This window comes from Orcinus orca, chromosome 5 (genome assembly GCF_937001465.1).
Source record: "Orcinus orca chromosome 5, mOrcOrc1.1, whole genome shotgun sequence".
NCBI classification, from domain to species: domain Eukaryota; kingdom Metazoa; phylum Chordata; class Mammalia; order Artiodactyla; family Delphinidae; genus Orcinus; species Orcinus orca.
Window position 1 is genome coordinate 148233173 of NC_064563.1, and position 25374 is coordinate 148258546.

Consider the following 25374-nt stretch of genomic DNA (forward strand, 5'->3'; position numbering starts at 1 on the left):
TATTGTCTTCCAGCCCAGGACGTCCACGGCTGCTGCATCTTGTGTTCTCAATTAATCTGGAAAAGTTCTAGCTGCCTGGGAGGAAGGGCGCTGCTGGGGCACATCCATGTTTAACTTTGGGGGCAGCTGAGTTGGGACACTGGGGCCACTGGCACTCAGGCTGGTGAGGGTCCTGTTTCCTAATCTTAGAGCATCTCCCCGAGTGGACACTTGGGCCCTGGGCACTTCTGATACAAAGGGACCCATATAGCAGCCGCTGTCTGGGTGGACAGTGTCTGTCTCTGAGCAGGAAGTGGCTGCTGGCCTCCCGGAGCCCAGGGTATTGGGGAAGATCTGCTGCCCCTGTGAGGGGGCCGTTTACCCTGGGCAGGCGCGAGGCCAGGCCCCTGCTCCGTAGATGCTGCTGTCTGCACTGCCCTGGCTGTTCCCCACTTCTCATCTGCATAGGGGTCTTACCTGCAAGGGGCAGGGTGAGGCTGAGGGGGAGCCCACATTGTGGGAAGTCGGGGCCACACAGAGACGCCGCTGTCTGGGAGGGGCCAGCCCAGCGGGTGCCCAAAGCCCTGGTCTTCGTGTGGGCACCTCTTGTCTCTTCTATTTTCATATTTTGTTCTCAGGGTGCTCTGTGAAAGGCACGGCTTGTCTTGGGAAGTTGGGGTCCAGCTTTTCTTCCCTCTGCTTTGTCCCAGGAAGTCCTGGGTCGGCCTGACCCTGTGCTCGGGGGCCAGAGTCCAGGCACCCACCACACACTGACGCACGGATGCAGCCACGCTGTCACCCGCACACATGGTCGCGTGCACACTGGAGGGCTCATCCGCGCCTTGGTCGGGACACCCACACGCCAGCAGCCGCTCCCCAGGAGAGCGTCTCCCCGTGGACCTCATTTTGGAGGCAGACCGCGCTGATTACGGGGGTCTTCTTTTTTTTTTTTTTGCGGTACGCGGGCCTCTCACTGCCGTGGCCTCTCCCGTTGTGGAGCACAGGCTCCGGACGCGCAGGCTCAGCGGCCACGGCTCACGGGCCCAGCCGCTCCGCGGCATGTGGGATCTTCCCGGACCGGGGCACGAACCCGTGTCCCCTGCATCAGCAGGCGGACTCTCAACCACTGCACCACCAGGGAAGCCCTACAGGGGGTCTTAAGAGAAAAGGCCTTGGGGGGGGCCCTTGGCCAGACCACGGCCCCCAAGTCCCCACTCTGCCCAGCCGTGTGGGCGTTCAGGGAAGCCACTGGTGAACCGGCCTCTCCTCGAAATGGTGTTTCCCCCTCCTGGGGTGGCCAGTGACCACGTCCCCTGTACAGAGAGGTGGGCCCTGCCGCCCCCAGCCCTGGACACCCCCCGTCCCAGCAATCATAAGTCCAGGCCACTAGTGGCCCCTACACGCCCAGGAAGCAGCAGTGTCCCTGCTGTACCCACAGCTCGGGCGGGTCCAGGCGCCGCGGCCGTGTCCCAGCCTGGGCCTGTGCTGCCGAGTGGGCTCCTTTTGTTGGGGGGTCGCTGACCACACGAGGAGGCGGAGGGACGAAAGCCCGCGGGGTAACTGAGAGGATGGGTGGAGCGGTGTGGGGCCGAGAGTGTGGCAGTCGGTGAGGGAGGAGGCCAGGGTGGTCCATCAGGCAGCCCTGTCCCGGTCGGGCGGTCATGTGTGGCGCCTGGTGTGGACACTGGGCAGTGAGGAGCCCCCGAAGCAGCCACCAGCTGGGAGGACCCCCAGCAACCTGGGAGGCGGGGGCGGAGTTTGCGGTACCAAGTGTGAGCAGACTTGGAGACCACAGCTAAGAAGGGCCCCCCAAGGAACGCGGCCCCTTTTACGGCCTCCCTTCCTAGGAGTGTAACTCGTTTCCGGGACGTTCCTAGTGTAGACGCAGCTCAGGGCACCCCCTGTGTGCATCTCTCTCTTTTTTGTAACGTTTCGATGTCTTGAAGTTACACCAGTGTCCGGGGTGGGTGAGGGTACCTTGACCAGCGTCTGGTGCGTTCCTCCTGTGGTTCCAGTGTGGGAACGGGGCCGGGCTCGAGCCCTCGGCACCTGGCAGTGGCTCCTTGTGCCCCTGCCCCTCCCACCACGCTAATTTGGGAGGGTCTCTGTGCCCCACTTGGAAGCAGCGAGCCTGTGGGGGCGGGCGTGGCGCCTGGGCAGGTGGCTGTCGTGCCCCGCTGGCGGGTGGGAGGCCAGCCGGGCCTCGATTTCCCTGGGGGTGCGCGGCCTCACTGCTGTCTTTCTCTCCACAGAGAGCCAGGTCACGGAGGTGGGGCTCCAGCCGCTGCTCGGGGAGCCCCTGCCGCGGCAGGTGGCCCTGGTGCACGACCCCGACGTGGGGCCCGCCTACGAGTTCGGCGCGGACGTGGGTGGTGACGGCTGGGCGGCCCGGAGCCTCCTGCCCAGCACGTTCTTCCAGCACTTCTCCCTGCTGGTGCACGTGCGGCCGGCCTCGGCGCGCGCGGGCGTGCTCTTCGCGGTCACGGACGCGGCGCAGGCGGTGGTCCTGGTGGGCGTGAAGCTGGCAGAGGTGCGCGGGGCGTGGCAGCAGGTGCAGCTGCTCTACACCGAGCCCGGTGCTGCCCGCACTCACACGGCCGCCAGCTTCACGCTGCCCACGCTGGACGGTCGCTGGACGCGCCTGGCCATCGCCGTGGACGGCGCGCATGCCACGCTCTTCGTGGACTGCAAGGAGGTCCAGCGCCAGCCCCTGGCGCGCTCCCCACGCGGCCTGCAGCTGGAGCCCGACGCCCGCCTCTTCGTGGCCCAGGCCGGCCGAGCAGACCCTGACAAGTTCCAGGTAACCGCGATGGCCGCCAGCACCCGGGGCAGGGGGCGGGCTGGGGATGGGGACTATGGTTGCTCCCACCTGCTGCGGCAGGGGCTCCGGGGACAGGAAAACCCCGGGGGAGCAGGCCCGTGGTCCACCCAGCTCCCCCTGGGCTTTATTCCCCTGCTGCTCTGGGATGGCCTTCTTCACTGGATACCCACGTCTGCCACCGTCAGGGGCCCCACCCCATGTGTGCCTATGTGTGTCTGCACGTGGGTGTGGTGCTCCCCCCATCCGTGAGCGGGGGCTTTGTCCAGGCCCAGCGGCAGACCACACACAGTGAAAATTAAGAATTTCAAGACGGCAGTGGAGCGCTGAGTGTGGGCCAGGGGGTTCATGCCACGCACCAACATTCATCGTGCTGGTTATTATTTTTGCCAGACTGTGCAGTGGCCCCATGGCCGGTGAGCCCAGGGCAGGCCTCCGCTTCAGAGCAGCGTGGGCAGAACTTCCCCAGCGGTGACCGGCATGTGGCAGTCTCTACCATGTCCCCAGGGAAGCCCCTTCCCCCAGGCCTGGCCCTGGCCTTCACTTCTGGGGGGAGGCAGATCCCAGATCCTAGTGGGGTCTTTCTCCTGGGCCCTCGGCCCTCGCAGTTCTTGGAACCTTTAGCTGGAGCCCGCCTCCTGGAAGCAGTGCGTGGGCACCCCCAGCAAGCGCTGACCCACGAGTCCCTGAATTCTAACATTGCAGCCACTCTGCAGCTGGCCCGCCCCGCCCGGTGGTCCAGACAGGGGTCCCTGTGTGTGCTGATGGGGGATGTGTCCCCAGGGGACAGAAAGTTAATTATTGCCCAGACAAAGGCTGCTTGGTTAAAGTTGTTCTAAGTCCTGGTGACTCGGTTCTGAAAGCTGACCTTTCACCTTTGGCAGGAACTCTCACCCATGGGGTCTGGGAGCCAGCAGGACTTTGATACCAAACTGGGCCTCTTCGTGTTTTCATGTTGATCCTCAAACTTGTTTAACTGGAGAGAAGTTGGAGAGAGCCGTTCCATCTAGGGAGGGGCGGTGTGGGCTGGCGAGTCGTGAGATTTCCCACGCTTTTCCAGACGGAAATCTCTCCCATAAGTTCCATGTTTCTTTAACACTTTAAAAGAAAAGTTGCTCGTGTGCTGGTGGGGATGGGTTGCCTGTCTCACGGTGCTAACAGAGGTCACCACCTTCCTGCCTCGAGGACAGCCAGAGGGGCTCACCAGGCTGGGGTCATCTGAGCAAAACACACTTGCCAGTTAGATACGTAGGCAAACAGTGTCTGGGTGTTTTAATTTGCATTTCCTAGTTGTGAGTGAAAACAAACTTTAATGTTTCCCGTGTTTATTGGATGTTTGTATTTCTTCTCGTGACTAGCCCGTTTATGTCCTTTGCATTTTTGTTTTAATGGCTTCAGTTGTTTCTTATTGGTTTATATGAACTCTTTATGTATGTAAGCCACTGATCATTTGTTTTATACACTGCAGATTTTATTTCCCAGTTTTTCATTTGCCTTTTCACCTAGTCATTCTTTTTAACCATTGGGATATTTAAAGTGTTTATGTGGTTAAATCTGGCCTGGAATAGACACCCAGAAAAATCTTTGAAGATTAGAGAGACAGAAGCAGAGGGGACTGTCCGGCTCTGTCTGGAGCCCTGCTTACCAGGGTTAGGGTGCTGTCCCTCCCCCTGCCGTAACATGCCACTTCCAGCTGGGTCCAGTGTGGTGTGGTTCCTCTGTCCCCTCGGACTCCAGTTCCAGGAATCTCTCTCTGGGAGTTTGATCAGACTCCAGCCAAGTGAGAGGTGAAGCGTGTTGTCTGGGGGGAGGAGTAGACAAGACGGGTTTAGGACAGGGTTTGTCAGCCTTTCTGAATTCAGACTCCTGGGGAAACATCACTCACACGTGTGACTGCGAAGACTTGGCCCAGATGAGCACAGAGCTTCGGGTGCGGGATGAGCCAGGGTGTCCCCCCCGATGGTCTCCGGAGCAGGGTGCTCAGGCCCTCGCCGACCCCCCAGCACTCAGCCCGGCCCCCCTCCTGAGGTCCTTGCAGACCCTTTGTTGTTTTCTCCCGTCACAAAAATTAGGAACGTCCTTGGTCTTTCACGTTCATTCTTATTCTTGAGCTTATTTTGTAATAAATATTTCTTGGGAAATCCCTAATTCCACCCAGTTGTTGCAACATTCTGCTTAAAATGTTACTTCCAATTCTTTTTCGGTGGTTATTGACCTCATTCTTTTTTTTTTTTTTAACTATTTCAAACACTGTGTAGTTGAATTTTCGCGACTTAATTTCTCTTTGTTGAAAGTGTTCCTGTTTTCTCATTCCCGTTGGCTTTTCTCTTTATGAAGCCACCTTCCTCTTTACCCCGGTTTCTGTTGAGGTTTAGTCATCTGTTTTTTCAGACCTCCTGGGACCCTCGTCTGAAACTGGTACTGGGCCAGGGCAAGACTGTGCTTGGGAACAAGAGACACGGCCCAGCTGTGCACCTCGTGTTGAACATTCACTGCTTTTGTTCTGTGATGAGGGCGCTGGAGGCTGTGAATTTTCCTCAGCAGGCGGTTTGTTGGCCATGTTATATAAGGAATAAGTGACTGGCCCACTGAAGCTAAGAGGGTGGCCACCAGCACGCTAGGCTTGGCCCCAAGGATGGAGCACAGCGGGCAGGGAAAGTGCTGGCATCCTCTGACACCCCTTAGTCCTCTCGCTGTGGCCCCCTAGTCCAGCCACACCAGACCTGCTGCCCCTGACTGAGGGACAGCTCGGGGCACCAGAGGTCACTGTCACCAGCTTCTCCCAATACTCCTCTGTCAGTCATCTGAACTGACCTGGACCCGTCCTGTAACTGGTCACAGTCCTGCAGCAGTCACGCAATTCCCTGACTTCATGAAATGGAGAAATGGGGAGAGAGTTCCTTGTAATAGAATTTGACGCGAATAGTTGAGGAGTTGGGGCTTGGTACGGGAAGCTGGTCAGAAGCCACTCAGTTCAGGACATACGGGACATGGGACAGTGGTGGTGTGGGCCAATCACAGAGACAGCCAGGGTAGGTGACAAGGGACCAGGCAACCTGGGGGTCAGCCAGCAGAGGAGGGAGGGGCCGGGGGTGAGGACGGGCGAAGCAGGCCCAGGAGGGCTGGGGCCCACCCACTCCCTGTCCAGGCTTGCTCAGCCCCACTGCCCTGGGCCGGGACACGGCCCTTCCAGATGGAGCAGACACCTGGCACCCCTCAGGGGTGTGGGAGGCCCCCTGGAGAACATTGGGGTGCCCGGAGCTGGGGTCCCAGGGAGATGGACCCAGCACCAGTGACCAGGGATGCGCTTTCACGGCGTGGGGCTCTGGTCGTCTGCACACAACTCTAAGCCCAGTGGCCCTAGTGAGGCAGCAACTGGACAGATTTCAGACGGTCTGGATTTCACAACCTCCGCTTGCAAGTCCGTCCAGCGTGTGCAGCGGGTCTTGTGGCCTTTGTGCTGCTGGCGTCTTCCCAGCTGAGCATGGCCTCGGGCGTGTCCTGCTCCCCATTCCTCCCGGCGTCCGGCAGCCTGTTGCTGAGTGGTGGCCTGATGCCGGCTGGTGTGGGGACCCTCGCCTCACAGGACAGTGTCCGTGTGGGGACGGTCATGCCCAGATGCCCTCTGCCTGCCGGGAGCCTCGGGACCTTCCCGCATTGCTGTCACACACGAAGTGCCCCGGTGCTGTTCAGAGCGTGGCTTTTCTAGAAAGTGAACGTCTGGCCCCTCGTGCCGCCCCTGGCGTGATTCTCTGTCGCCTGGAGACGCCCTGTCCCTCCTCCAGCAGGGCTGTGGGTGGGCCGAGAATTTCCATCCCCAACATGCTCCTGCCACTGACCCGAGCCCAGTGGCCAACCCCCGTGCATGCACACACGTGTGCCCTCCCGCACACAGACCTCCACACGCCCCTCCCGGCAGCTCACTGCCCTCCCTGGTGGCTGGAGCATCTCAGGATTCCAGGGGGGAACAGACCAGCCACTGCCCACGGCCGAATCCCCTCATCACGGCCGGGTGGACCGTCCCTCTTCAGACCAGAGCTCCAGCCCTGGGTGGTCTGCAGGCTGCCAGCCCCTCACAGCCTCTCTTCTACCCGCAACCAGGTTCTGCCCGTAGGATCCACGTACCACACGGGGCCCAGGGACCCCGATGCCTACACAGTCCCGGGGTCAGTCAGGCCATCCTGTGTCCCGCCAGTGATGTCCAGCCCTGGACACAGCCTCAGCTCCCCAGTGGCTGCCGCGAGAAGGGGCAGCTCCACCCTGACTGTGGGCCTTGCAGGGACTCTGCAGGCTGGTTCAAGGCTCCAGAGAAGACCGTGGCTTTCTGCTCTCAGGGGGCCGGTGACGGGGGACCCAGGGCAGGCAAGGATGGAGCTGGATGTGAAGGGCAGAAGCAGCTGGACTCAGCTTTGGACATAGGTGTCTGCGCTGGTTCAGCTGAAACAATGGGCTAACCTCAGACTGAGGGAGGCTGCACTCCACATGCCTGGTCACTTCCGGGAAGACGCTGCCACCTCCCTCCCGCCAGCCAGGGGACAGGCTCCTGGACGGCAGTGCTGACCGCGACCCCTGCCCCCCAGCCCTGTCGTCTGTCAGCTTCCCCTGGAGGCCCAGACATCACCAGGCAGGTGCTGGTCCCCTCCAGGCCATCCTGCAGAACCTTCTGGAACCGCTGGTCATCCTGAGTGTGAGAAGCGTGCAGCCTCCTGCCATGGTGTGAGGGTCGGAGCTGCAGGAGGGGCTCGCCAGGCAGGATGGGCCTTGGCCACGAAGCCACGGGCGCTTCTGCCTTAGAGCTTCTGAAATGAGCTGCGGTCAGGTGGGGAAAACAGTGAACATGGCCCGTGTTCCCACCAATGGACACTGTTCTCGCCACCTTCGGAGATCAACCAGCAACAGGACGCCATTGTCGGCGACTTGGTGCCCCCGTCGGCTGGTGAGGCCGCAGCAGTTTTGGGAGCCCCGAGCAGGGCCCACCGCCCCTGAGGCCAGCCCCCGTGCTCACTTGAGAAAGGGGGGCGGTCCACGTGCGCTGCGGAGCTGAACCCCCCCGCCTGCACCTCCTCTCCACCTGTGTCTTTGGCCCCCTCCCCCCCTCGCAGGCCTGGCTGTGTTGGGGACATGAGGACCTCATGTAACTGGGGGCTGTGGGGTTCTCCCTCAGCCCCCCACCTGGGCCAGCTGACCTCATTCACCTGAACGTGCACACACACCTGTGCACATACACACCCACGTGTGCACATACAAGCATGCGGATGCGGGGGCACGCTCACACACAATGATGCGCGTACCTGCACGACACACTTATACACTCATGTATACGTGCGCACATCCACGTGCACGTGACACACGCGATGTGTACACACAAACACACACGCAGGGAGGTGGGGTGTCCCACCCTGTAGGCCTCTATCAGTGGGAGTGGAGGTGCAAGGGGGAGTATGGAGCCGGGCAGAACTGGGGTCCGGAGGTGCTGATCCTTGGGAGGGAGTCCGTGGGGCTTCCTGGAGGAGGTGGCCTGAGCTGGGCCCAGAGAGAGGCGTGGAGCCCTCAGGCGAGGGCTCATGGGGACACACGGGGGTGTTTGTCAGCTTGTGGTCACGCGTGGAGCAGGATGGCCGTGAGACGGGGGATCAGTGATAAAGGGAGTGTGAAGGGCACTTAGGGGGTAAACAGTAACCTGACCGGTTGGCACACGGCCCGAGGACATCCCGCCCGCGGCCTATTTTAATACAGCCCACGACTAGAAAGGCTTCTGCATGTTTAAGTGGCTGCAAAAACCAAAAGAAGACGAGTACTTTGTGAGGTGTGAATGTTTGAGTGTCCTGTACGGTCTGGTGGGAGCAGCTGCGTCCAGCATCCACCAACCATCTGTGGTCAGCTTCCTGACACAGCCGCAGAGCAGCGGCAGCAAAGACCTGGAAATGCACCATCTGGCCCTTGACTGAGAGAGTTTGCCAGCTCCTGACCTAAACTGGTCTGTATTAAGAGCTGTGAAAACGTGCATCTTAGACTCGATGAAATGTCTCTCTTCAGGAGAAGATGCACTGATAAGTCCCGTGGATTAAAATGAAAACAAAAGAAATACCAGGCAAGCATGTGTAAATACTCGTAACTCCCAGGCAGGGAAGGCTTCTAGAAAGGGCACCAAAGGCCCGGGGTCCAGCGGCCTCACTCACGCGTCTCCGCGATCTCAGCGGCGATTCAGAACCTGTGGTTGTGTCACCCTCTGGGGAACAGGAGACCTCATGGCAAAGACCCCGGCGCAGCCAGGCTGAGGTCCTCGGCCATCGTGCCATTCCAGCTGGTGGTGGCCCTGCCCCAGCATTGGGCTTTCTGTAGGAGCGGGGGTCCCGCATCTTCTCCGTGCCTGCTGCCCCGACCTCCCCCCGGCCAGTGCCGCCTGCCTCGTGCCCCGAGGGGACACCACCTCCAAGGACACTGCACACTGCTGGCCTGTTCTCTGCACTGGGACCCGAGAGATGTGTCTGTGCTGTGTCCTGGCACCTAGTGTGGGGCTGCGGCCACGGAGGGAGCGCGGAGCCCGCGAGCGGGTGATGAGCGTTCATGCTGAAGAGGGAAGGAGGGAGGGAGTGATGCCGCCCGCTGTGGCGTCCCCTGCTGTGGTGCTACCCCTGGGGTTGGCCTCAGACGTGCCGGGCTCCGAGCTGGCTGCAGCTTGAGTCGGGGTCTCCCTGCGCCCTGGGCCTCCTGCCTTGGGACCCCTGGTGACCTTCCCCTCTGTGCAGGGCCTGATCTCGGACCTGAGGCTGCGTGAGGACCCCCAGGTGAGCCCCCTGCACTGCCTGGATGAGGATGAGAAGGACGATGATGATAGGGTGAGTGGCCGCTGCCCGGGCTCAGGCAGGGGCTCCCTCCCCGCCCCCACCTTGTGGGAGGAGGGACTCAAGGCCGGGAGTGGGGTGGCCTCGCCTGGAAACCCGAAGTAACGGGGCCAGAAAGGTCTCTTTTGAAAGATGCCACTTTGGGTCGATGTTACTTGGGATTACGTTTCTATCTACCTGTAACCTGAGAAAGAACCTCCCTTGCCTAGAACTTTCCACACAGAAACACTTACAGAACCTAAAGGTTAAAAATCACCCCTAGAATAGCCAGCTGGCGATAGAGTCACTAGTAGTCACCAGAGCAAAAAATGTGTGTGTGTGTGCGTGCAGTAGTGTGTGCGCGCATGTGCAGTAGTGGGTTTGTGCAGTAGTGTGTGCGTGTGTGCGTGTGCAGTAGTGTGTGTGCGTGTGCAGTAGTGTGTGCGTGTGCGCGCAGTAGTGTGTGTGGTGTGTGCGCGTGCAGTAGTGTGTGTATGCACGCATGTGCAGTAGTGTGTGTGTGCGCGCGCGTGCAGTAGTGTGTGGTGTGTGTGTGCGTGCACGTGCACACTGTCCCGTGGCACCTAAGGCAGAAAGCACACCACTTCTGGTGTGTGAAGAACAGACGGGCAGGAGACCTGTGTCCCCAGGGCAAACCCAGGTCTCAGCCGTGTGCAGGGAGCAGGGCAGGCGAGAGGGGGCATGACCTTCACGCTGAGTCCCAGCCCCCGAGGGTCCCTGGGCGGGGCCTCCCCTCTCGGCCGTTTCCCAGGACAGCGTCCCGGGACAGGATGACCCGTCGAGAGGAAGGAATGCGTTTCGTGTGGGTCTGTGTGTCCGGCCAGTCGCTGAGCTCGCTTCCCGCAGGCCTTTTGTTCTAAGTGGTCTGATGGACACGTGCCCTGTCGAGGACCACCCTGACCCCCACACCCAGCCTGCCCTCTCCCCCCGCCCCAAGCTCCCGGGGGGCTGGGGGCTTCAGTCACTGGCTTGTTTCCTGTCAACACTGCAGGCGTCAGGAGACTTGGGCAGCGGGCTTGCGGAGACCTGGGAGCGTATCGGGGAGGAGTTGGTGAGTGCCGGGGCCCTCAGGGTGGGGTGTCGGGGACACGTGTGCACACGCGTGTGCGAATTCTAAGGGCTCCTGGGCGGCCAAGACAAATGCCCGCTGGAGGCGGGGGCCTAGAGCTCTGGCTGAGCGGCCGGCGCGCCTTCCGGCTGAGCCTCCTCGGGGGGAACGTTCTCTCGAATCCGGCGTCTGGTCCAGACCTCGTGCAGTTGTCTGAATGACCTTGGCATCTGTTGGCGTCTCCCGTCAGCTTGTGGGGCCGTAAGGGACTAAGGGGCCAACCCCGCTCTGTAGCCCACACGGCCCAAAGCCACACACAGGGCTGGGGGTGTCTCGGGCGTGACAGGGACATCGCCTTCTCCTGTTTGGACAGATCGTCTCCTCTTAGGGCTTGGGCGTTGAGGGGCCGTGATGGGACGGAGTGCTGAGCTGCCCTGGGGTGGACGGTTGGCGGCCCCCCGCAGGCCAGGGACGCCGGGGCTCCCTGCACTGGCCAGGGCAGCTCTCAGGGAGCCGCGCTAGCTCTGGCGCCCGGCCGCCCCCTGGAGGGTGTCAGAGGGTGGTGCCCACCCTGGCCCTGCCGGGGGTCATGTGGCCCGTCCACTCCTCAGCCATCTCCACCCAGGGGCCCTGGGCACAAACTGCGGCGACGGCGGCGTCCCCACTGTGCCGGTGCCAAGGCGTGAAGCGCTGCAGCCACGGGGCCTCTCTTTTTTTTTTTTTTTTTGTGGTACGCGGGCCCCTCACTGTTGTGGCCTCTCCCGTTGCGGAGCACAGGCTCCCGACGCGCAGGCTCAGCGGCCATGGCTCATGGGCCCAGCCGCTCTGCGGCATGTGGGATCTTCCCGGACCGGGGCACGAACCCGCGTCCCCTGCATCGGCAGGCGGACTCCCAACCACTGCGCCACCAGGAAAGCCCCACGGGGCCTCTCTTAACAGACTGGAGGCGGGGGGCAGCCAGAGATGGAAAGAGTCATCCGGCCTGCAGTGCGCTAACTAGGAAGCCATCCCTGCCAGCTCATGCTTCAGAAAATCTGGCCGAGGCCGCAGTATGGGAGGGAGGAGGGGCTGTGCGGAAGCCTCTGTGTGGGGCCCAGCCTGGTCCAGGGCACCCTCGGCCTCTCAGCGCCCCCTGCACGCTCTCCGTGGTCCTCCGTGCCTCCACCCTCCCCCGCCCACGGGGTCTGAGGTGTCAGCGGCTGACCAGCTCCGGGTCCCTGGGGACCGTCCCCATATCGGAGGGTTGTGGCTGTAGGGGGGAGGCCTGGTGTCCAGCGCCAGGTGCCGCTTGCCCACCGGGCAGTGGGGGAGCCCTTGGACAGGCCTCACAGGCATGCCGTCCCGGGCACCTAGACCAGCACCATCTCCTGAGCACTGTTGCCAGGGAGCTCGTGCCAGGTGTGGACAGCTGGTCACGGGAAGCGTCTTCACTGCGCCTGTGCCCACGTCCTCGCAGCTCCGGGTGCCTCTGGGGACAGGGAAGCGGGCTCACAGAGCAGGGCCGCCCCTCCCCTTGTGCAGTGAACGCAGAGCCTCCCTCCCTCTGTGGGCGTCCAACATGGTGATGGCTACGTGCCCGTCACTGTCCGGACCACAGGCAGGAACTGGGGCTCCCTGAGTCTCTGAGGGGCCGTCCTTGGCCCTGCAGGGGGCGGGGGAGGGCCGGCGCTCAGCCATCCCTCCAGGTGTCCTTGCCGACTTGCAGGGCGAGGAGACCCCCATCCCCTGAGCTGTCCAGGAGAAAATGGCTCCGGAGGGGCCTAGAGCCTCTTCCTGTCTGTGACGGAGTTTCCAGGAGAAAATGGCTCTGGAGGGGCCAGAGCTTCTTCCTGTCTGTGACGGAGTCTCTGGTGGCTTAAGAATAACTTCCCTGCAGTCCATAAATGTCTCATTTTACAACTGAACGCATGTAAACCTGACAGCTTCGCCAGCGCTCACGGGCCACACGCGTTGCTGAATAACAGCTGCTTCCCACTCTCACCCCAGGGCGCACCCCTGGGACCCGGGCTGCCTGAGGCCCCTCCAGTCACTTCTCCGCCCTTGGCTGGAGTGGGCGGCCAGGAAGATTTCAGAACTGAGGAAATTGAGGAGGAGACCACGGTGTCTTCGCTAGGAGGTAAAACTTTGCTGGGGTGGTGTGAGTGTTTGTCAGTGGGGTGTGCGTGTGCATTCAGTGTGTGCGCCCAGCGCATGTCTGTGTCCGTGTGGCAGAGGAGGGGCTCCCGTCCGTCACACGCACGCCCTGCTGGGGAGGGCCCATGCCTGCCCCGCCCCCTCGCTGCCCCAGCTGCGGGTCCTCAGCTGCTCCGTGGACGTGGTCTCTCCTGTGTTTTGTTTCTCACTTTCTGCTGCTCCTGAGGGATTTGTGGGACCGTCCCAAGGGTGCTGCTACTTCCCAGCCTGGGGACAGCGGGGTCACCAGGAGGATGTGAGAGCTGGTTTTCGGGGAAGAGGTGCAGAGGTGCCTCTGCTCAGGCCCTCTGCAAAGTAGGGCAGCATTTGGGGGCTCAGGGACTCCCCCCACGCGCGGCCCAGAGGGTGCACAGGCTCGGACGCCCGGGCCACCCTGGGAAGTGGACCGTGTCTTCGTGCCCAGCTGCCCGTGGCCGCGTGCCGGTGCCCACGAAGGTTGCTGCGTGCCACAGGGCCCACGTCTCCCTTCAGTTGCTATTCCCATATCTTCTTTCATAAAAATCTGTTCCGGTCTCACGCCTGAATTTTAACGGGCCGTTTGTTTTCCTGTTATCGACTTCTGAGAGCTTTTATCTTCTGCACACGACTCCTTTGTCAGATATCCCCTCAGTCTGCGGCTTACCTTTGCATCTTGTTAATAGTGACTTAGAAGAGCACAAGGTTTTAACTTGGATGAAATTAGAGTTAGCAGTTTGTCCTTCATGGGTCTCGGTGCTGGCGTCACGTCTGAGAAGCCAGCCAGTCTTGGGCTTTCACTCGGGCCTGCGATCCACAGGACGTGGTTCTCGCACGTGGCTCCAGCACGTGTATTGGAAGGAGCGCGCTGCGCCTCTGCATTGCCCGGGGCCTTTGCCGAGAGCAGCTGTGCGTGTGCCGGTCTGTCTGGACTCTGCTCCGTCGCGGCCCGTCTCACCGTCTTCACAGCGTCGCACACGGTCCCGATCGCTTGGCTTTGCGATCAGCCTGGGCTCGGGCGGTGTGCGGCCTCCAGCCTCGCGCTGCCTTGACGAAGCTGCTTGGGCGTTCTGTGTGCTTCGCAGTCTCGTGTGAATTTTCGATCCGTGTGTCAGTTTCTCCGAGAAGGGCTGCCAGGGTTTGGACGCTGCGGGTCAGCGTGGGGACCGGCCTGGGCGTCCAGCTAATGTTGAGTCTTCCGACCCCGGGCTCAGGCTCTGTCTCCTCCGGCTCATTTAGGCCTTTGCTTTCTCTGAGCGACATTTTTGCGGTTTTAAGTGTTTCTGAGGCAGGAATTTTAATTTTGCCTTACATCAGGAAGAGGCCTGGGAGGTGTCCCGGGGCAGGATGGGGTGCCCCCCGGTGGCTGACCTGTGACTCGGCAGGTCTGCGGGGGTGGGGTGGGGCTGGCTGAGGCCACAGTGCCCCCAGCAGGCACCGCCGGCTCGAGTACTGAGCAGGGCGAGCCCAGGGGCGGCTGCAGGTGGGCGTGGGGGGTTGTGGCCCCGAATTCTTCTGGAAGCGGGCACGGACGTCCCCCAGGGCTGCGCGACCCTGGAAACTTAGGTCCTGTCCAGCCCCCAGGCTCAGCGCCCGGCACTGTCAGAGTGAGATCAGGACCTCGCAAGGGCACAGACCCCTCAGGAAGCGGGACGTTGGAAAGCGGCTTGAATCCCGTTTTGTAATTGACTCGGTGGTGCTGACGCTATTGGATGAAAGCTTCGGGGGAACAGCCTCAAGCTCCACCCCTAAATTCCTGTCCATCACAAGGGGAGGCGCCATCTTGCACCCAGTGGAGGGAAAACCCGCAGACGGGGGCGGGGGACGCGCAGGATGATGTGCTGGGGCCAGGCGTCCACGCCGCAGGCACTCTTCTCTGTGCCGTTTTGTTGCTTTCCCAGCTCTGTGGGAACCGTCCTTAGCTTGGGCTGAGGCTGGCTTTGGCCGGATTTGGTGGGTGGACCGACCCTCCACAGGTCCTGGCACCGCCACCGTCACCATCCCCCGCAAGGAAGCCACAGGGACGCGGTTGGGCGCGAGGGGAGACTTGGGTTAGGTCACCGCACAGAACAGCGCTGCACTTCCCGCACGTGAGCCAGAGTCTCGGGGGCTCTCGCTCCCGGGTGCCGCCGCCTGGCGCTCAGGGGGGAAGGGTCGCGAGGATTCTGCAGACCCTCAGACGGGAGGAGAAACGCGACTGCAGGGTCGGAGCTGGAGCCCGGGCTCAGGGCCCGGCCAGGACTGAGCGCCAGGCAGGGGGCAGCCTGGGGACGGTCTGACGGCCACCTCTGCCTCCTACAGCTCAGACCCTCCCCAGCTTGAGCACAGTCGCCACGTGGGACGGGGGCGAGTGGAGCCCTGGGGGCGGCCTGAAAGAGGTGAGGTCACCACGGGGACCCCAGAGCAGGCGGAGCCCCTGCTCTGCTCACCGGGGACCCTGACAGAGTTCTGGGGCTCCTGGCCGTCCTCTGTGCCCCCTTGTACCCACGGGCACCAGCAGCACTGGGTGTCCACGGCTGGGGACGCTCCCCAGCCAGAGCACAAGGGCGGGTGTAGGGGATGCCGGGCATCCTGGCACCACCATGCCGGCCCCGTGTGCGTCCACAAGCATGTCCCCTTGCCTGTCCCCTGTGCCTGTCTTGTCTGTGCCCCCCCTGCTGTGTGATCCCGGGCCCGGCCCAGGATGCAGGCGAGCGTGTGTGCCCCCGTCCCAGCCTGTACCCTCTCCTCTTCGTCCCCAGCAAGGCCTGAAGGGGCAGAAAGGAGAACCAGGCACTCAGGGTCCCCCCGGCCCGGTCGGTCCCCAGGGTCCCGCAGGCCCGGCTGTGCAGAGCCCCGACGCACAGCCCGTTCCCGGGCCGCAGGGACCCCCGGGGCCCCCGGGTAAGGACGGCGCCCCCGGAAGGGATGGCGAGCCCGTGAGTACTGTCTCCGTTTCGTCCAGCCGGGGGTGGGGGCTTGGCCAGAGGGGAGAGGGAAGCAGGGTCCTGGGGCTCCGGACAGCCGCTTCCTTCCCTGGGTGCAGCGGGAGGGTGGCGGGGGGGCAGGCAGAGCCAGCCCAGGGCCGCGGGCAGGGACATGGCCACAGTGCCCTGGACGGAAGGTTCTCCAGCCCCGTGCCGAGAGCCACCCTCTCGTGGGAGCAGAGGGGCTGGGGGGACAGGGGTCCGTTTCCGTGTTCAGCGTGGAGTGGGGTCAGGTGTGATTTTCTGTCACTGATGGTTTCTCTCCCACTTTCCAGGGTGATCCTGGCGAAGATGGGAAACCTGTAAGTTGCCTTTTCTTTCAGAACCTGTGTGATCTGTGACGTTTGCATGAGTCCCCAGGCTCCCCCTCTTTCCCACCCAGTGACTGTTTTTAAGCTCAACAAACTGAAGAGATTTCAAAATGAAGCCATTTTCAAAATGCAACTTTTGTTAAGAAAATATAAGTCTAACGGTTGATAGAAAAATATAAAGTTATGCGTGTGTATTGAGACATTTAGGCTACCAGGAAAGAAGTGAAAGTAAAGCTTCCAGATTCTTAGAGGTGAGAGAGGAACAGCCTGAAGTTGGGGTGGGCGGTGCAGCGGGGACACAGCGCGTAGAGAAGAAGAGAGACGCTCACAGGAGAGACACAGGCTCGTCAGCCGTCACGGTGGATAAGACAGCTTCTGCCTCAAGACAGTTTGGATTTTTAAAAATCAACAAATGCTATTCGTTGATAATAACAGAATAAAATGACACAAGAGGGTTCAAATAAAGATTTGGGAAACGACAGAGCCACAAATGGTGATGGGAAGGCAGGGAGGGAGGCTCTCAGGACTGAGCGGAGACACGGCAGACGCCCGGGGGGACGTCAGGAAGGACGGCGGGGACGTTTCTTGTGGACTCAGCCTGTCCTTCATCGGCCTCTGCGCTTGAGGACCGAGCTTGGCTCAGTCGTTGCGGGGAGCCTCTGCAGCGCGGGGTGCGTGTGTGCACGTGTGGCATCCAGGGTCCGGCGCCTGGATTAGCCAGCCCCCGGATCGGGGTGCGCTGGGGCCTCGAGTCGACGCGCCCTGCGTGCGGACGCTCAAACATAGAGGGCTGTTCCGGCCGCGCGGCCTCCACCCATTCACCCAGGCAGCACCCACGGAGGCACTGCTGTCCTCAGCGCCCCCGCAGCACACGCGAGCACGCACACACGCGACGGGCAGGGTGCCACCCTCCGGCCTGGTGTCCCCGGGACACCGAGGTCACTTCTGCAGGCCGCTGCTCCCTGGTGGCAGCCTCGCATCTCCGAGGTTGGCGGTGCCCCCCTGCGGCCCCCAGGACAGCCCCATCTCCGTAGGCACAGAGCCGCATGTCGGTGGTGGCTTGGCCGGTGATGGGCACAGGGCCTACTCCTGACCGAGCCTTCTGGCTTCTGTCTTCCAGGGGGACACTGGGCCGCAGGGCTTCCCAGGAACCCCAGGAGACATGGGCCCCAAGGGCGAGAAGGTGAGAGATAACCGGCTGGGCGTGGGGCGGGCGCGACCCGAGGTGGGGCTGTGAACCCCGGTGTGACGGGTCTTCTGTTCCCAGGGGGATCCTGGGGTCGGGCCGAGGGGACCCCCAGGACCCCAAGGGCCTCCAGGGCCACCCGGACCCTCCTTCAGACCTGACAGGCTGGTGAGTCCTCCCTCTTCCACCCGGGTCCCAGCAAAGGGGCCTCTGATCGTGCTCGGCTTCCGACGCCACACCGCTCGGGTCCGGAACCGGCCTCCCTGGGGCGTGTGCAGGCCCCGGGCACTTGGTCCCTGCCCTGCCTCGGGTGTTTTCATTTGGGGGTCGGGGGGCTCAAGGTCACTGTGACAGTCCTGCACAGTTAGCGCCAAGGGCCGGTGCTCGAGGGGGAGCTCGGCGCGGGGGTGCAGCCTCGCCGGCTGACCGCAGGTGGGCCGTCTGGGCTTCTGGTGACTCAGCCTCTCCCCTCAGACCTTCATCGACATGGAGGGGTCCGGGTTTGGTGGTGACCTGGAGAGCCTCCGCGTGAGTGACCCGTGGCCGGGGTGGCCGCTGCCCTGACGTCCCCAAGCACCAGCGGAGCCCGTTGGGCGGCGGCGAGGCCTGGCGGGGTGGGGGGCAGTGGGCATCCTTCGGCCGGTGCTGCATGCAGTGACGGTTCTGTGTTTTCCGTGTCCAGGGCCCTCGAGGCTTCCCCGGCCCACCTGGGCCCCCTGGCGTCCCAGGCCTGCCCGGAGAGCCAGGCCGCTTCGGGATGAACAGCTCGGACGTCCCCGGACCCGCAGGCCTTCCCGGAGTGCCTGGGCGGGATGGGCCCCCCGGGCTTCCTGGGACCCCAGTAAGGCCCGCCTCCCCTCATCTGCCCGTGTCCGCGTCCGGGTCGGGGGGACAGTGAACGTGGGGCCTTCCTCCGTCTGGGCGAAAGCCTCCCTCACCACCTCCGTCCTCCTGCCCAAAACCTTTCGGGGGGGGCACCCGTCTTTGGGCCCCCGGGTGGGAGGGGCCTGTGTGGGCAGCCCCGCTGGTGCCCACATGACAGCTGCTCACCTCCCTGCCCTTGCAGAGGCCGTCTCGGGGGTGACTCGTGGGACAGGGTTGGCCCTGATGCTTGGGATGGGAGGCCGAGAGGGGCCCATGTTGGGCCCTGCGGGCCCCCCTCCTGGCACTGGGGACACCGCACCATGGCCTGGCAGGTGCCTGGAGGTGTCGCTGTTGGGTCCCAGGAACCACGGGTGTGCACCTGGTTTTCACCCAGAAACGTGCTCGGGACACAGAGTCCGTGGGCCCTGCGGTTTCCTGCTGAAGGCGTGATGACCCCTTACTGAGAGTCCACGGCCGTTCACCAGCCCCAACCTCTGCACACGAGGCCACCCCCGCCCCGTGGGGCTGGCGGCCCTTCTCATCCTCTCTAATTTGATTGGCGACTCAAATTAAACTAAAAAGGGGGAAGGAAGAAATAATAACCCGAACAGAACTGTCCAACGCCCTTGACCGTGCACGTGGGCGGGTCTCCCGTGAGCTGTGGGACTCTGGGCCGTGTCCCGGGAGTGTTTCGGGTGCCGGATGCACAGATGGTCTTCTGCTAACCCAAATCGTTCTCCATCTGGCCTCACGCTCTGCTCTTCTCTCCCCAGGGACCCCCAGGTCCTCCAGGAAAAGATGGGCAACCAGGACAGAGCGGCCAGAAAGGCAGCCTTGTAAGTCACTCCCCCGGCATCCAGGGCGGACCTGACCTAGCGCCGTGGCAGCGTGTGGGTATTTGGGTGGTGTGGCCCCGGGTCAACAGAGGAGAAATGCCACAGGGCAGGGCGGTGACGGCTTTAACTCAACAGGGAGCCGCCATCTTCTCGGTCCGACAGCCGGGGAACCCTGGGCTTCCCACGCTGGCCCAGAACCGGCCGCTGGGGCTCCTGTAAAAATCCAGGACTTGGGGCTTCCCTGCTGGCGCAGTGGTTAAGAGTCCGCCTGCCGATGCAGGGGACATGCGTTCGTGCCCCGGTCCGGGAAGATCCCACATGCCGCGGAGCGGCTGGGCCCGTGAGCCATGGCCGCTGGGCCTGCGCGTCCGGAGCCTGTGCTCCGCAACGGGAGAGGCCACAACAGTGAGAGGCCCGCGTACTGAAAAAAAAAAAAAAATCCAGGACTTCACTACATGATGCTGTTTCTCCGTGATGACAGTTGGCCTAATGGTTTTGAAGAGTATCGACGCTTTACTTGATTTGGACATTTTATTTCTAGTTTCTATTTTGGTTGCATTGATAATGGAGAAACTTTCAGGCTGCACACACCTGTGACCGGGGCCCGTGGTTTCCATGTGGTTTTTCGGGGATGGACCACGGGAGGTGCCCACACAGTCCTCTGGAGATGATACTTCCCTGTGATCTTTCAACGAGAACCTGGCTGTTTTGGGCTCAGCAGAGGAGGCCAGTTTTAAGGGAACCGTTTGTGTTCCGAGCTTGCTGCTCTGCGGCTGTTGAGCTAAAAGGACTCTCCTCCTGGTTCCGGGGGGGCAGGGGGCGAGGGTTGCTGTCAGCGAGGTCAGCCCTGCCCCCTCCACGGCTGAGCCTCCATCCCCATCTGAAACAGGGGTGACGGTGGGAACAGCCAGGGGTGCGCCAGGGCCAAGAGGAGACGCTTGGAGTTTTAGAGGTAGTTGGTACAAGGGGAAAGCTTGACCTCATGGGCCGGGGTAAAGCAAGTGAGACGCTGTCTGCTCTCCCTCACTGCCTGCACCCTGGTCCGATTGTGTAGTAACTGTTCTCTTCTCCCACAGGGCGAGGCGGGCACCCCAGGACCCAAGGTACAGACACAGCCCCAGTGCCGCCGCTCTTCCTGGGCGGGATGGGCCCGCCAGCCGAGGGGGTGGGGGTGAGGGCATGGCGGCCGAGGGGTCGAGCTCCCGGGCGCTGATCGTGGGGTCCGGCCGGGAACCACCCTGGCAGCAGGCACCACGTCTGTCCTGCGAGACCGTTTCCACCCGAAATGCGAGCAGATGTGCTCGGAGGCAACCCTGGGGTCCCGGAGGCCGCGGCGGGGGGTTGGGCTGCTGGCGGTCAGGTGCTGCTGGGGCCCCAGTGTGGTCCGAGTGGGTCCCTAGCAGCGTCACACAGGCCTGGTCCTGGGGAGGCCGCCCCAGCCCCTCCAGGAGCCAAACTGGCAGCCTTCCCAGGAGGGAGGGCCCATCACTGGGGAGGCCGCCGTGGTGGTGCAGCTCCAGACTCGTCCGCCAGGAAAACCCGTGGGGAGAAGGGGGAGGACGACAGTGGGACTGGAGGGGCCTGGAGGGAGGGACGGGGTTCAGAGTAGAGACTCGGGTATGTAAACACGCACACACACACAACACGTGCACGCACACACGGGCACGGGCTTCAGGGATAAACGAGGAAAGCTGGTGACATTTACAGTGAGGGAAAAGGCTGCAGCCGGGGGTGAAATTCAGCAAAGGTGAGGCCAGACTCCACTTGTGGTTGGAGATCCTGGACACCAGAGTTAGACGCTCAGCTACCAAGGCCACTCAGGCCTGAGAGAGGGCTCTCGAGCGCCTTGACCGAGATGCCTGGGCCGGCTCCAGGCACGGACGCTCTCACGGTTCCCTCATCCCTGTGGCAGTGGGGTGCTGGGCCCCCCGCCCTGCTTCCCCCCTCCCGAAAGGAGCGTCTCAGGCCCCCGCCTGGGGGTCTTGTTCGGTGGTTTCGTGTTAAGTGGATAAAGTCTGGTGAGGCCAGAAGAAAGAGGTGCTTGGGGTTTGCGTAGCTCCTGGCTGGTTGTTCACCCCCCAGCTCTTCAGATGTAAAATGCTCATGAGAAGACACAGGTGCACCGGCAGTGCAGTGGCGCCTGGGGTTTAGGGACACCCCGAGGGCCGAGGGTGATGACCTCTCCCACCTGTGCAGGGAAGCAAGGGAGACCCCGGCCCCATCGGCACGCCTGGGGAGCACGGCCTGGCAGGACGCCCCGGACCAGCAGGACCACCAGGGCCCCCGGGCCCCCCCGGGCCTCCAGGCCCAGGACTCGCTGCGGGGTTTGTGAGTACCCGCTGCTCCTGGCCCCCAGAAAGCCCAGCTCTGCGGCCCCAGGCGTCCTCGGGCACCCACGCTGACCGGCACTGCCGGGCAGCAGCCAGACTGAGGCCACCCCTGCCTGGGCTCCTCCCGGCTGGTGACAGAGTCCCCACATGTAAGCGCTGAATGGGGGGCGCTGGCAGCCCCGCGTGTCGGCCCTGCCGTCCCCATGACCCGCCTAGCAGGGGCCCTGCCACGGGCAACCCCACCCTCAGAAGCCACCCGCTCGGGCGTTTGGATCCCTGCCCAGCCTGGGGCAGGTCTCTTCCTATGAGGAGACACACAGACCCTGGCGTCCCTGTGTGTTCTCCTCCAGGACGACATGGAAGGCTCCGGGGGCCCCTTCTGGTCGACAGCCCGAGGTGCCAATGGGCCGCAGGTACTGCCCCAGAGCTGGGCCTGGTCAGCTTGGGGGCGGGGCCGCCTGGGGGGTCCCTGGGACTGGCCTCCAGTGGGCCCAGGAGCAGCCGTGCAGAGCCAGCGAGCCACCTGCCTCCAGGACACTGTCCACCTCGGGCCACTGGTCTCCAGTGTGGGGGTTGAGCTGAACGACCACGGGGCAGGATGGGCCCCAAAGACAGGTCTTCCTGGGAAATACTAGTCCAGTTCTCTTTATGGCCCTAACTTTGGGGAAGTTACACAGTTTTGACCTGAGCAGAACTTTAGTTAAAGAAAAACGGGGACACTTTTCCTGTGAAAAATGGATGGATTCCTATGAAATCCCACCTTGTTGTAACATCGCCACGTGCACTGGTCAGGATTAGGTCCAGCTGGCGCTCCTGGTGTCCAGAGGTAACCAAGCTTAGACCGGACGGACGCACGAGGGGCCGTCCCGGGGGCAGGACGCCTGGGACGGGCAGAGAGAGGGCTCCCTCCCCCAGGAGCCCGTGGGGCCGACACAGACCCCACTGGGGGTCCTTAGGGGACCTCGAACCAGTGTGTCCAGCTTGGCCCCTGGAGTCTCAGCCCGGTGAGAGGGGGGTGGGACGGGCCTCCTGTTCTGAGCGCCACCGAGGAGGATTTCCACTTGGGCAGGAGGTAACTGGTGGAATAGAGCGGTTCTGCCCCTTTCCGTTCAGCGCCTTTCCCTTCATGGCTTAGTGTGGGGCAGTAGCAGTCGGCTGCCGCGGCACAAGGTGACCGGGCGAGGGCGCAGGGCAGGGTCCCCTCCTCTCGGTCAGGACACAGCTCCAGTGCCGCTGCACCCCTGGAGGGGTCTGTGGGCTGTTGCGTGGCCTCAGGGTGATGGAGACCCTCGGGTTGGGTGGCTTCTCACGCCCTCCCCGCTGCCGGCTTGTGAACCATCTGTGGGACGCCACGAGGTGCTGAGGACAGGCCACCTCTGGTGGGGTTTCGGGGTGTGCGGGCCCCTGGTGACACAAACGCCCTTTTCTTCCGTGTTTTATAAGAGGGGCTCGTTTTCTTGCGGGGAAAGGCTGTCCCCCGAGGGGCGGGAACAGCACTGACCCGGCCCTCTTCCTTCTCTGCCCCCCACAGGGACCACCTGGCCGGCCTGGAGTCCAGGTCAGTGAGACATGTGTTAGTCCGGGGCGCCCGCCGCTCACCCCCTCCCCGCCAGAGCTACTGCTCAGTGGCCCCGAGTTCCTCGTGGGAAATTTGCAAAACACAGAAAAGCCTAACGGGGAGACGGTCCCCAGAGCTCGGTTCAGGGGGTGGTGCCGTCCCATCTTTCTAACCCTGTGAGTCGAGATCTCTGGCTCCACACGTGCCAGGCGTGTGCGGACTTGGGGAGAGCGAGGGGCTCAGGGAAGGAGCCCCCAGCCTGGGGTGCAGTGGCTGGCGCCCGGCAGAACCTGCGTGCTTCTCTCGCTGCCACTGGCCCCGCCTCCCTGCTTGGCCCTGCCCGCTCCCCGCCCCTGGGGGACAGCAGCTCCCACCCTTCCCGGGGGTGGGAGGTGTGGCGAGGGCCAGAGCAGCCCCACCCTGCTCCTCCGGCCCCCATGTGGTCCGGGAGTGCGGGGTTCCCCCGCGGGCCAGCTGTGCCACCCCGCCTCTTGGAGCGCTCTGCTTTGATGTGCAAACCTTTGGGACAGTTGGAAAGATGGCTTCTTTAGAAGGACGCACTTCTTAGCTTTCTTGAACCGTTCAAGGTGAAGTCACCTGCGTGCTCCTGCTTCTGCGGGAAGTGGTGGCCTGGCTTCCAGGACAGTGCAGGCCACGTGCGCTCAGCGCGTGGGTGGGCGCAGGGCCCGGGGCCCTCAGCTCTGAGCTGTGGGGTGCGGCGTGGGGACCACCTGGTGACCTGAGGAGGGGTGGGCGCTGCCTGGGGGCTTGGCCAGCGCTCGCGGCCCCACAGAACGCTTTGTCCACTTTAGGGGGATCCTGGAGTCACGGGGCCACCAGGGACCAAGGTAAGAACAGCACCTCGGGTTCAGGAAATGCACAGTCGTTAGCGGCCCTGGTCTGGGGTGCAGGGTGGAGTCCCCAGGCTGAGACCAGGAGCCTGGCTGGTCCCCATTGCCTGGGGCCTCAGGAAACGGGTGAGTCCATGCCAGGCCCAGCATCCTTCTCCCACTGTCCCCCTGGCCCCCACGGGCCCCCCCATGTTTGCCCACAGGACAGCTTTCCTTCCCTCCCGGCTCTGCAGCAGAGTCCTCTGACCCCTGCCCCCTCCTCTGCCCCACGGCGCTCCCCAGGAGGCCGAGCAGGTTGAATCTCCCTCAACCTGGTCAACAGACCAGGCTGAATCGGGTGTGAGCTGGTGGCCAGCGGAAAGCCCCGCCTGGCCAGCTCCGGGTCACCGTGGCCCCCGGGTGCCGCGGCTGACGCACGTGCTCTCCTTATGTCCACTGCAGGGAGAGGCCGGAGCAGACGGAGCTCCTGGGTTCCCCGGCCTTCCTGGCAGGGAGGGTGCAGCCGGACTCCAGGTGAGTGGTCACCCGGGGCTGCTGCGGCTGACAGCCCCGAAGTAGCTACGCCTGGGTGAGAGCTGGTGCCCAGTGTGTATCTCAGGGTCCCCACAGCACCCGGAGACCCCAGCTCCGTGGGACGTGAGCCGGCGGTCCAGGGTGCCTAAGGGGGTTTCCTGCGTGGCTGACCCCCCACCCTCCAGGCCCCATTTGGTCAATGTAGGGAAACCACATCTTCCCTCAGGGCCAGTCCCGGGGCCCTGGGGTCTCCAGGAAGCGGCGCTCGTGTGCTGTTTATGATGAACGATTTCCTTCTTGTCTCCACAGGGACCAAAAGGAGAAAAAGGGCCCCAGGGAGAGAAAGTGAGTTTGCGGGGGGTTGGCGGGCGTCCGTGGACGGGTGGCAGGTGCACGGCAGGGCCGGGGGTGCACGGCAGGGCCGGGGGTGCCGCTCTCTGCCCCGTGCCCGCCCGCGTGGTGCAGAGACTTGGGCGGGATCCGGGCTCAGAGCCTGCCCTGCCTGGGGTGGGGGCTTGTGGGCCACTGTGCTCAGCCCTCAGGCGTCTCCTCACACCCCGTGGGCACCAGAAGCCCCCACCAGAAGCCGGGCTGGGCTGCAGTTCAACCCCAGGGGAAACTCTCTTCCAGGGCGACCCAGGGAAGGACGGAGTGGGGCAGCCAGGCCTCCCGGGACCCCCCGGACCCCCAGGGCCTGTCGTCTACGTGTCGGAGCAGGACGTAAGAACCCTGCATGGGTGGACACATGCTCTGCCCCAGGTCCCCAGCCCTCCGCCTGCAGGGCGACCTCCAGAGACACGGGGGGCCCAGTCTGTTGGTTCCATGGGGCTTCTTGGCATCGAAGCTGTGGCCCTTCCAGAGCTGCCCTTTGGTCGTGCTGTTTGCTCGCATGTCACCCGCGCTAGCTGTGACAGGCCCCCTCCGGCCCCCGTGCGCAGCACCCAGGGGAGTGGGGGGCACTGCCGCCTGGTCCCAGGGTCCCGGGCCGGTTCTGTGGCGCGGGAGCGGACTCCCGGGGGTGCGTCATTTCTCGTCTCAGGGACCTTGATGCCAAAGCCGGGACGACGTCTTTCACGTTGACTGCCTGGTGTTCTTTGTGGGTCTTGTGTGGGTAATGTCAC

The 25374-nt window shown here is 63.2% G+C and overlaps 1 protein-coding gene across 3 annotated transcripts in view; it reads left to right on the forward strand.

The window, feature by feature from the left end:
- COL18A1 (collagen type XVIII alpha 1 chain) overlaps positions 1 to 25374 on the forward strand; it is a 48042-nt gene that overhangs the window by 8640 nt on the left and 14028 nt on the right. For 2 of the 3 annotated variants that reach the window (XM_033418486.2, XM_004264620.4), the window contains exons 2-21: positions 2232 to 2779; positions 9547 to 9636; positions 10634 to 10693; positions 12677 to 12806; positions 15140 to 15216; positions 15580 to 15756; positions 16080 to 16106; positions 17236 to 17298; positions 17383 to 17469; positions 17776 to 17829; positions 17984 to 18142; positions 18939 to 19001; positions 20078 to 20104; positions 21198 to 21329; positions 21682 to 21744; positions 22863 to 22889; positions 23702 to 23737; positions 24182 to 24253; positions 24563 to 24598; positions 24884 to 24973. In XM_033418486.2, coding sequence (XP_033274377.2) covers positions 2232 to 2779; positions 9547 to 9636; positions 10634 to 10693; positions 12677 to 12806; positions 15140 to 15216; positions 15580 to 15756; positions 16080 to 16106; positions 17236 to 17298; positions 17383 to 17469; positions 17776 to 17829; positions 17984 to 18142; positions 18939 to 19001; positions 20078 to 20104; positions 21198 to 21329; positions 21682 to 21744; positions 22863 to 22889; positions 23702 to 23737; positions 24182 to 24253; positions 24563 to 24598; positions 24884 to 24973 — 2018 coding nt within the window. The remainder of the gene's footprint in view (positions 1 to 2231; positions 2780 to 9546; positions 9637 to 10633; positions 10694 to 12676; positions 12807 to 15139; positions 15217 to 15579; positions 15757 to 16079; positions 16107 to 17235; positions 17299 to 17382; positions 17470 to 17775; positions 17830 to 17983; positions 18143 to 18938; positions 19002 to 20077; positions 20105 to 21197; positions 21330 to 21681; positions 21745 to 22862; positions 22890 to 23701; positions 23738 to 24181; positions 24254 to 24562; positions 24599 to 24883; positions 24974 to 25374) is intronic. The other variant, XM_049709669.1, reaches the window with a different exon arrangement.